General features: G+C 31.7%; 1 protein-coding gene across 1 annotated transcript in view; it reads left to right on the top strand.

Moving 5' to 3' along the window:
- The window catches only part of LOC137651650 (uncharacterized), a 14,138-nt gene extending 2,982 nt beyond the window's left edge, over positions 1–11,156 (top strand). Inside the window, exons 3-6 of the mRNA XM_068384868.1 lie at positions 1–165; positions 485–544; positions 3,536–3,618; positions 10,709–11,156. The exon at positions 1–165 is cut by the window's left edge and continues 31 nt beyond it. Of these exons, the coding sequence (XP_068240969.1) occupies positions 1–165; positions 485–544; positions 3,536–3,618; positions 10,709–11,156 (756 nt within the window). The remainder of the gene's footprint in view (positions 166–484; positions 545–3,535; positions 3,619–10,708) is intronic.
- Positions 11,157–12,482: the final 1,326 nt, after the last annotated feature.

Genomic DNA, 12,482 nt, shown 5'->3' with positions numbered 1-12,482 from the left:
GTTTGGTATCGTTTTCTTGACGATGTGTTAGGTATCTTAGAAGAAAAATTTAATCTTGAGGGTTCTGTTCCAATCATTAATTTATTTGTACCATCCATAAAAATTACTATAGAAAATGAAGAAAATAAGAGTATCCCCTTTTTAGACGTTTTAATAATTAGGCAGGTAGATAAATTTAAGTTTTTTATATATAGAAAGCTTACCAATAATTCATTCTGTATTTTTTCCTCCATGTACCTTTGGGCACTTAAAATATGTTTAAATAAAGCTAAGAGAACATTTTATAGTGTCTAGTTAGAGAAAAAGGAAACACCTAATAATATTCTTTATTTGCTGTTTCAAAGTTGTTTTTTAGACGTCATACCCCTTTTGAAAAACTCGATATTAATATAGTGTTTGAATATAATTGTATTTTAAAAAGATATGTTGATTAAGAACAGTTCTTGAAATTATAATAATATAGTATATCGTATTCCTTGCTTAGATTTTAACTCGTTCTATATCGGCCAAAGATCCAAAGGAATTTCAGTCCGAATATAACAGCGTAAGGTGGCCGTCTCTAGGGGTTCCATCAATAAAGTCTTGGCCTCCCTTTGATTAGGATTTATTCATAGAATTGATTGGTCAGAGACGAGTAAAATAATTCATGTAAATGACATACCCAAAGGAATATTGTTAAATCCTTTTTTTTTATCTCCTGTACCAAAAGTTAAAATTTAAATCTAAGCCCTGCTCTATTTTCCATTAATCCGGCATTATTCCGTTATTCAAAATCTAACTTTTTTCTGGAATTATAAAGAAACTAACAGCTTCTCCATAAATACAATGTCTTTGTATATGCATTCTCATGGTTGAGTCTGTTGATGTCCCTAATGGACGAAAGTACTAACGCCAATCAAGTCTTTTTATATTTCCTTTCGTGGCTATAATATTTGTATATATATATATATATATATATATATATATATATATATATATATATATATATATATATATATATATATATATAAATATATTATAGGTCTGTATATATATGTATATATAATATAAATAGGATGGAGAAAAGCCAGCGTAGCATCATACATTTATTTTCCGAATTTTCGAGACTTTGGGTCTCATCATCAGGGCTGTAAAATATACAAAATATACAAATTAAAAAAGACTCAGTATTAATGTTAATATAAATAGAGCAACGTAAAAGTTAAATCATTTAAAAAATTGAACTAATAAAAAATATATATATATATATAAAATTAAAAAGTGAAGAATGCTCAAGTTAGTACCTATCTCTATGGAGTTAAAAAACCGAGTGACGTGTTCTAATGCTTAATTAAGGCTCCAAGATTCTGATGCATAAGTGAATACTGATAGGACCATCTGAAGATGACATTTTTCTTTTTAGTGTGTGTATGCCTATATACATAATATATAAATGTATATATATACAGTACATATATATATATATATATATATATATATATATATATATATATATATATATATATATATATCTCATCATCAACATCAGCCGTTACTAGTCCACTGCAGAACAGAGGTCTCAGAAATGTCCCCCAACTCGCACCTATTTATGGTCTGTCTATGCTAGTTTATACCAGCAAATTTTCTTAGTTCGTCAATCCATTGTCTTAGCTTCCTTCCCCTTCATGTTTTGCAATCTCTAGGGACCCATTCTGTTATTTCTAATGTCTATCTATTATATATAGGTCTATATATATATATATATATATATATATATATATATATATATATATATATATATATATATATATATATATATATATATATATATATCAATGCATATATATATAAGTATAAATGTATAAGTATAAATATATATATATATATATATATATATATATATATATATATATATATATATACTGTATATATATATACATTTATATATTATGTATATAGGCATACACACACTAAAAAGAAAAATGTCATCTTCAGATGGTCCTATCAGTATTCACTTATGCATCAGAATCTTGGAGCCTTAATTAAGCATTAGAACATAAGTTAGTTGCAACTCAAAGCGTAATGGAAACAATAATGATTGGAATAACGCCTAGACAGAAAAAGAGCAACATGGATACAAGAGCAAACGAAAGTAGAGGATATTCTAACAACTTTTAAGAACAAGAAATGGACATGGGCAGGACATACAATGAGAATGACAGATGATATGTGGACAATAAGAACAACAGAATGGGTCCATAGAGATTACAAAAGAAGGAGGGGAGTAAGGAAGAGAAGACGATGGATTGACGAACTACGAACATTTGTGGGTATATACCGGCATAGTAAAACCATAAATAGACATGAGTGTAAGGACATATCTGAGGCTTATGTCCTGCAGTGGACTAGTAATGGCCGATGATTGATATATATATATATATATATATATATATATATATATATATATATATGTGTGTGTGTGTGTGTGTGTGTATGTGTGTTTGTGTATACATAATTATCATTAATCAGTTTGAGCTGACAGTGAATTGTTCTATTTAGAGACAAATTACACAAAAGATCACTGCCACATATAGCCTACATTTTGCCATAATACGCTACCATTAAACACTCACAAAATTTCTAAATGTCTTAAGTAATATTTAATCGAGAATATGGAATGTTGTTGATGTTCTCCTTCAAACTTGAAATGTAACGGAATGCTATAAAGAAGTTTTTTATCTTATACAATTGTCATTTTCATGAACAGTTAAGGTCCTGAGAGAGAGAGAGAGAGAGAGAGAGAGAGAGAGAGAGAGAGAGAGAGAGAGAGAGAGAGAGAGAGAGAGAGAGATTTGGTTTAAAATAACGTCGGGTAAAGCCGTGAGGGGAATGATTGACGAGGAGCATGAATGACAGCGAAATAATCTATTCCTCTTCAAGAGATGACGTCTCCCCTTCATTTTTCTAAAGACGCTTGATCATTTATAAGGGGATGGAGGAGACAGGGAAAAGAGAGGTACGGTTTACGGAGCAGTAGAGGAGACTTCAAGACATCATGGAAGACACTATTCTACAATAATGCGAGGTAGTGTACTATGCTATAGGACTGTAGGTTGGCTACAGGTAAACTTAACAGGAGTTAACTTCTTCACTCTATTTGGATACTATTTACTGGTTTTCTTTTTACATCTCCAATAGCGTTAGTTTATTCATCATATGTATGAACTGAAGTGCACAAAAGAAAGAGGATTTAAAGATTTAAATCAAGATCATGAATAATAAATAATTTTACGTAGTTTTGATTTTCAAATATCTGGATTATAAACCCAATGCATGTGTTCGTTTACATATCCATAAAATAATGTTCATAGATAGATACTATAGATAATAGAAAGATAAAGAGAGAACAAAATGCCAAATTTAGTACAGTGAAAAGGAGACCTCTTGAATTTCAAAGGCATTTCATAAGAGCTCGATTTAAACTTGGAAGGAGTTTTTCGAAGGAGCGCCTATTATATCTTTTTTTATATTGTCTTAATAGCTTATGAACAAATAGATGGTGTTGGCGTATTGGTCGGATACATGCCAAACCATTGTAACACGGGAAGACACAATAAGTGTATGTTTGCTACTTTCAAGGTAAGTGTTATTAAGAGCACCAGAGAAGGGCAAGTTGAATCCTTCCAAATGTTTACTTGGTCGCTTACTTCTACTCCCGTTATCCACCCGGCCGATATCCTTTGTGGAAATGATGAATATTAAACGGTCCATTAGAATAAGGGCCGATAGGCCTAGATATTCCATTTCGATGGATGATTTATTTATTGGCTTTATAGGAGAGAGAGAGAGAGAGAGAGAGAGAGAGAGAGAGAGAGAGAGAGAGAGAGAGAGAGATCCTTCCTTCATTTAATTAGGCTATTGGAAACCTTATCTGACATAGCATAGAAGATGCCCCAAATTAATCATGCATGCAAAGATAAGAAATCATTATCATCACAAACCTACCTTTGAACGTGACTGATTGGATCGTGTAAGGATTGCTTATTAGGATATTTGTTCGTATATATGTATATATGATGTACATTTAGATGTATATATTATATAGTATCTATATATACTATATACATATATATGTGTTCATATGCATATGATACATACAACACACATTCAGTTTATATATATATAGACCTACATACATACAGTAATACACACATACGCACACACAAAGATATATATATATATATATATATATATATATATATATATATATATATATATATATTATACACACACACACATATATATATGTATATATACATATATATATATCATATATATATATATATATATATATATATATATATATATATATATTCTATGACTGGGAAATTACATAACCTTCCGAGTTCCAAACTGACCTGTTATTTTTACATAAGTTTGTTACACTTGAATAATACCTGAGCTCTGATAAATCCTGCAACTTCCAGATGGCAATATATAAAAACACTGAGTATCCAAAGGTCTCTTATGTACACTCAAAACAAAACTGGGTAATTAATTATTAAGAACTATTCAAAACAATATCTTACTTTGATTCTTAGTCAGGGATACGAGCAAGGTCTATTAGGAAATAATGGTGATCAAAATAATACACTCTTTACAAAAATAAATATATAATCTACAAAAAGTTACAAAACTTATGCAAAAAGAATTATCACCAAAACTGAATTACTCGAAATATTGAATGTGAAGAAAAACCTTAGACTAAAACAAGAAAATCTTACACTCTGAAAATTATATAATCACTTGTATTTAATATTGATAATTAATGAAAATAGTTAACACTAACACGCTAATGATTAAACTCTAAAAGAAATTTACATAAAAGTAACTGATACACATACGTATTTTAGCTCACTCGAGGTCCCTGAACAGATAGCAATATAAATACACTTCACTGTTTTAACCTAAATTTCACAGTGCCAGTTACAAAAATTTATACAATACCAGCATGTACAATAACACAATACATTTGAAATCACATTCAAAATTTCATTAACGTTTGAACACGCTACACACTATATATGTTGGGTAAAAAACTTATTTACTTTATAGAGGACACACACTCGAGGCACTTGAGGAGAGAGGATGTTGGCTCTTTCACAGGGACAGGCTGGATCTCTTCTGCTTCTTACGATTTCTTAGGGGTACATATATATTGAATTACTTATTCTAGATCCTTCTAAATAAATTCTTCTAGTGGTATGGGGAAAAGGCTTAGCGACATAAGGTTGCTAACAATACAAAATGACAGGGGAACAAACCTTGGTTGTTAGGTAACCCTCTCTCAGCCATCTCCACCCACCTCCCTCCTCAAAACAATAAAAAAAATAAAAAACTAACGCTGGGGTTCACGAGAACATTCCAACCACGTGGAAATATAACATAACGCAATACCTCGTGCAAACATAAAAAAATTACGTAAGACCTCATTTTCAAACCTCGTATGGTTCGTACAGCATACTTAGACAGTTTACGTAAGACTTCATAACAAAATACATGACATAAAAAGTTAATTCTTAAAAATAACGAAATTTACATATGCTGACTTGAATGAAAAATACAAAGAAATGAATGACGAAATTCTTATGCAGTTTACATAAAATTACTTAAACGTACAAGAGAGGAACTCACCTTATGAACTGGTTACACACCTTTTAAATTCACAATTAAATACATGAATGAAATATTTACTCTACACCAGACCAGCTTCATAAGATAACATATATGATTATACACACACATATATATATATATATATATATATGTATATATATATATACACACATATATATATATATATATATATATATATATATATATATATATATATATATACATATGTATATATGTATATATATATATATATATATATATATATATATATATATATATATATATATATACATATATCAGTATGTATGTAGGCTATATGTATAGCTATGCAGGTGTATAAGAAAATATATGTAGCCTAAATGTTTATCATAGGCTTTCATCAACAGAAGGATATACCCTTCCAATTTCTCAATAAGTCTGTATGGCGAAGGGATGATATTGGTGGTACTACGTCCGTTTTCTTGTCTCCATGGGACAATGGTTGCTTTGTGAGTGGTAGGCTGAGAGTGATCTACGCCAAAAGAAACATGAAGTTGAGGTGGAGACCTTGATTTTGAATTAATGAAAAGGTTTGAACGGTTGAGATTAATTGTATATGCAGAATGAGAGGTGTAATAAGAAATAAAAAAGTGAGAAATGTGAAGTCATGTAAAGGTTGCCAACAAGTTTATGTAAGTGAAAGAAGATCCCAGATGATTTGAGCACAGGGAAAAAGTGGAGGGGATAAGGTGGTGAAAACAGTGCATGAATCGGTGTGATAGGAAGAAAGAGGTGAGGGAGACCTTAGAGGGAAAGAAGGTTTAGAAAGAAAGCAAGGACCCCTATAATACTGAAGTGCAAGAGTATCTCAAAAGTAAATCTGAAAATTTCCGTGCCTAAGGATTTCGAAGTGCTGCCAATGATGCGGAAGTTTTCCACATATTGACCTAACACATGGATGCGCAGTTTTTGTATGAATGTGCCATGACAGTTGTGCTGTTTTATCTTCTATGAAGTAAGACTGATAGAGGAAAAAAATCAATCTAATAAGATATATATATATATTTTTATATACATATATATATATATATATATATATATATATATATATACATATATATATATATACATACATATTCTTACGAAGCTGGTCTATATGAGAGTAAAGTATTTTATTCACGTATTGCATTTGTGTATTTAAGGGATGTATAGCCAGCTCGCAAGGTGAGCTCCACTTACGTGGGATTAAGTAATGCATGTAAATTAAATAAGACTTTCGTCATTTATTTAGTTATATTTTCATTCAGTTCCATATATGTAAATTTACGTAATTCTAAAGAATTAAATTTTCATTTCACACATGCTAGAGATTGCATCCTGTTTCCACGTGGTTGGAAGGGCCATGAAAATTCTAGACTAAAATTTATTCTTTTTTTAATGTTACGAGAGGAGGTGGGTGGAGTTAGCTGAGAGAGAGTTGCCTCGCAAGCAACGTTAGTACCCCTTCGTCAAATGCCAAGTTGGCAACCTTTGTGCCGCTAGACCATGCCCCTACACTTCTAGTAGGACAAACTGGAAGGTTCTGGAATTAATTAAGTCAATATATAAGGACCTAGCAATGCGCAGGAGATGAAGAGATCTAGTCTAACCCTCAGAAGAGCCATCATCCGACAGTCCTCTCACCAGGCTCTATCCAGCCACTACGTGCTTAGTGTCTCCACTCAAATGTGCTTAGTGTCTCCTCTCAAATGTGCATAGTGTATCCTCTCAAATGCAAATAGTGATTTCTTTCTAACATATATCGTGTATAGAGTTAAACAAACATTAATGATATTATTGGGTGATTAATTAAAATGTAGCATGTTAATATAAGTACAATTTATAGTATAAAATTTTGTGACTGGCTCTGGGTAATTAGGTTAAACTGTGAAATGTATTTATTTTGCTTAACCATTGATTAACCTTGTGTGATCCTAAGGGCATAAGTGTAACAGTTAAGGATATGTAAGCATAATTCTGATTTATTTTCTGTGTTAAAGTGTCATTTATTCGTTAATTGTCAAAATTAAATATTTTCATAAATCAATTTCTAGTGAAACAAGTGATCGTATAATTTTTATAGAGTATCAATTTTGTCTTAGTCTAAGGTCTAGTTCAGATTTGATATTTCGGGTGATTTAATTTTGGTGTTAACTTTGAATTGGTAACTTTTCATTGAATGTATTTATTTTTGTAAAGTGTGTATTATTTCGATCGCCAATATTTTTCTCAGTCCTTTGCTTGTATCCCCTGACTAGAACCGAAGTAAGAGGTTGATTTAAGAATAGTTAGTGTTAAAAGTAAAGTAATCACCCAGTTTTGTTTTGATTGTAAAGTAAAGAGAACTTTTAGATATTCAGTGTTCATATATATTACTGCCTGGGAGTTGCCTACTATTCTCAGAGCTCGGAGCTTTTCTATTGTGCATCAAATTATGTAATATAAGCAGGTGAGTTCTGGAGCATGGGAATTTACGTAATTCGCTAGTCGTAATAATATATATATATATATATATATATATATATATATATATATATCATATATACATATATATATATATATATATATATATATATTATATATATATATATATATATATATATATATATATATATATATATATATATATATATATATATATATATATATATATATATATATATATATATATATATATATATATATATATATATATATATATATATATATTGTTGTCTTGCATATGTATATCTCTGCAGATGGAAATATACATAGGCTTAACCGGAACATGTATACAATGTATATATCTATATTATGTTGGGCTGAAACTACGTCACAAAAGCGATTGTAAAAGCAGGATCTTGGCCGTCGGCGGAATTCAAGAAGTTCCAGTTGACCATGAATGGACATTTTCCTTTGATAGCATTAGATGGGACTCCTTTGAATTTCCAATGTTCCTCATTGTATGTTGATAGTACACAGACCTACGGAAATTCCAAGTATTTAATGCTCTCGCGTTGCTAATAAAAAACAAAAATATATACTAAAATTACCAGGAATACCATGAGCTTATTTATAAGACAATTCTATTTATAAATAGTAATAATTACTTTTCCAAATAATCCAAATTTAATAAAATTATCATCTATCATGAAAATTGTCGAATGAAGTAATGTTTAATTAAAACCTTTGCAAATTTGCAAATTCGCAATATTTGAGACTGTCTACATTCCCCAAGAGCCAGTTCCTGGTTTCGAAGGTTATTAATCATTCATAAGCATCTAATAAAACATCCCTGAAAAGTGAAATGCGATATATAATCTTTATGTTCCACTGTAATTTATTACAAAGGATATTCCAAATTGAAATATTTGAAGTATTATTCATGAGAGAAGCAATGTGGTAGTTCATTAGATGACGATGTAATGATAAGATGAATTAACGAAAGGATTATGAAATATAAATGGAAGCTTAATTGGGAAACGGAAGGGATACTAAATGTAAAAGAAGCCTTGTTTGCAAATTATGCTATTTACTCTAATGATGGCAGCGAAAACAAAAATAAGCTACCGAAACTCGTGAAGGCTTAAAAGCGCTTATGAAGAATGAAAACTGAAAATAAAGGAAAATGAAAGAAAATCTTTATTAAAGTAAAATTAGGAAGTGATTATGAATAAAAATAAACATCTGTGAAGGTAGAGTATAGGATGACATAAAAATGTAGGAAGAAGATAACAGCTACCAAACAAGTGGGGATTACAGACGAATAAAGAGGGAAACAAAGAAAATTGTAGCGATTGCAAAGGGAAAAGTCAGGAGAGAATGGTATGAGATAATGGGAACACCGGAGTGAGAAAAATAATCTACAGAATTGCAGAAGTGAGAAGAAAAGACAGGCGGGATGTAGGAGAGGTAGGAATTATTAAAGATGAAAAATGGAAATACCTTAATTGGGAAAGAGGAAGTCAAGAGAAGATGGAAAGACAATTTTTCACAACTATTAAACACTGAGAATAATGTGAACTGGAAATGTCCCTCCAGACTCCAGTAGAAAGACCAGTAGCAAACATCAGAGAGAGGGAAGTTGAGAATGCTATTAAAAAGGACAGGTAAATAAAGATGTAAGGAAGTCAGCGGTAACAATAGAAAATGTTAAGGCATTGAGAGATCTAGGCAAAGAGTAAGTGCAAACACTATTGGAAAAGATCTATAATGCAGAGGGACTGGGAGGATAGCTTTAGGATTGAACTGTATAAACAAAAAGGAGACTTGTTAATCTATGGGAATTGAAGAGGAATAAAGATCTTGAAGCCTGTTTTCAAGATACTAAAAAGAATAGTAGAAAGGAGGTTGAGAGATTTAATAGATATACAGTAAGGGAGTAGCAATTTGGGTTTATGAAAGGGAAGAGAACAGTGGATGCTATTTTCACAGTAAGATAAGTTCAAGAGAAGTATCAAGAAGGAAACGGGAAAATTTTCATGTGTTTTGTGAATCTTGAAAAGGCACATAACAGGATACTAAGAAGGTTTGTCCATTGGTGTTTGAGAAAGAGAGGTGTACCGAAGTTAGTAAGGTTAGTGAGGATAGTGCAAGAGAAGGCAAGAACTAGTGTACAGACAAAGTATGCGGAGCCTAAGGGATTCCTTATGGAGGTTGGTCTCTATCAGGTATCTGCTCTGAGTCCATTCTTGTTTCTCGATGTTATAGACACTTTGTCATTAGAATTAAAGAACAATGAAGAATTTTGGTAAACGATGTTTGCTGATGATTTAGTCATTATAGCAGACACAAAAGAGGAACTGCAAGAAAGTTTTAGGCATGGAAAGGGTCTCTAGTAGGGAAAAGAGTGAAAGTGAACATTAAAAATGGTTAGCACTAAAGAATGACACTAAGAAGTAAATATTCAGCTGGAAGATGGTACAGTTCCAAAGCAGGCCAAGGAATTTAACACCTGGGAAGTACCGAGAAAAAGTGAGGCAGAGAGTGAAAGAAGTATGGAAAAAAATGGAGAGCAGTAACTGGAGTTGTTTTAGACAAGAACATTCCATTAAAGCTTAGAATTAAGATTTATAAGACAGTTAGCAGTCAAGTGCTATTATATGAGGTTAGAAACCTCGGCACTCAAGAGGGAAGAGGAGGGACTGTTGGCAAGAACTAAGATGAGGATGGTGAGTCAGACTGATGGAATATCACTACTGGAAAGGAGGGAGAGTCAAGATTTGAGAAGAATATATGGTATGTGTAAAGTAAAAGAGAGGGCTAGGGACGCTCGTCTGAGATATTATGGCCATATGATAAGGAGAGAGGACGTTGAACCAATCAAGATAGCCAAGAACATGCCAGTGATAAGGAGGAGAAATGTGGGGCGTCAGCAGATCAAATGGAGGGATGTGGTAAAGATGCATATGGGTGAGATGGGACTGGGGAAAGAAGATACAAGGAGTGGAAATAGATGGAAAAAGTTGACTCGAGCGGCCGACCCTGTTATGAAATGGGTTTAGTAAGGTCGAAAGATGTGTAAAAGTAAAGCTACAAAAGAAGCCGAAAGGTCGAGTGGAGAATGCATTGTGGAAGACGGAAAAGCTTGATCATGTATTACGGATAGTAGAAAAAAAGAAAAATTTCTGAATGATTGTCATTTGGAAAGATTGAACCCTCCATTTTCCTTGTGATTGTATAATTGATCTACACAATAACGATTCTCATGTTATTAGACAGTTGGGAAACAGTTATTATTTCTGAATGACTCGTGTTGATAATCTTGCACACTTATCTAAAATCACCGGGAACCAGTAAATCGATAATACGAATAATTTAACAAATATCCTTTCTTTTTTCTTTTATTTATCCGAAGTGATCTTAGCGTTGCTCTATATAAGTTTTTTCTTTGGGGTGTTTTGTACAGATTTCCAATAAGTATGTTTTCCCTCATCGGTTTTTAATCATTTTCCTATTCTTTGTATAACATTTTCTGCTAGTCTATTGAGAAGAGGATTTTTTCCATCTTTACAGAGGAACCCATGATACTGTATATATATTTTCACATTTAAGAAAATTATTTTTTTTCTACACAATGCTATTTTTCTTAGGATATCCATTTACTTTTACTATCCCTATTTCTGAATAATTATCTTTGCCTGAAAATTCTACAAATTTTCATGAAAACTTGTATGTTTAATACTAACGGAATCATAAATGGTAATGCCAATGCATCGTTTACATAACAATCAATCATTTCACCAAACTTGAACGAATTAATCTGAAAATTCCACTTATAATTCCAAAACTTAAGATTCTTTGTCTTTTGCTTTCATCAATGAAGACTTTTTCGTAATTACCTCATTCTTCTTACCATATTGGAAAATCAATTCTTTACGGTGAGGTCAGATTACCTGAAAATATTTCGGCTATAAGGTCTCTATAGGAAATTATCATTGAAAATAACCGATTTCAAAGAAACTCTTATGGCTGTTTACCGTAGCAACGTTGTGATCATAACGACAATTTTGCAAGAGACAACACAACATTTGTGAAGGCATTCAGATCAGATGGAAAGAGGGATAATGTTACCTCTCAGAACAACTCCGACAGAATATTATTATTATGCAGCTTGAGTCATCCAATGACGTCCAGGAATCCATGGTCTTTTATTGCTGATGAAGACAAGGATAAACAAGGTTATCTTTAAGCGGAGGAAAAACAATGCGATCAAAATAAAACATAAAAGGACAGCAAGACACAAAGTAATGATTATTTATGAAAGAATTCACAATAAGGCCCCTAAAGGGATTAATTCTTACGTTAGTGATAAAAGTCTTAGCATCAAG

This window comes from Palaemon carinicauda, chromosome 13 (assembly GCF_036898095.1).
Source record: "Palaemon carinicauda isolate YSFRI2023 chromosome 13, ASM3689809v2, whole genome shotgun sequence".
Lineage (NCBI taxonomy): Eukaryota > Metazoa > Arthropoda > Malacostraca > Decapoda > Palaemonidae > Palaemon > Palaemon carinicauda.
Note: the sequence above shows the minus strand (reverse complement) of the source record. Positions and strands in the feature narration are given on the sequence as shown.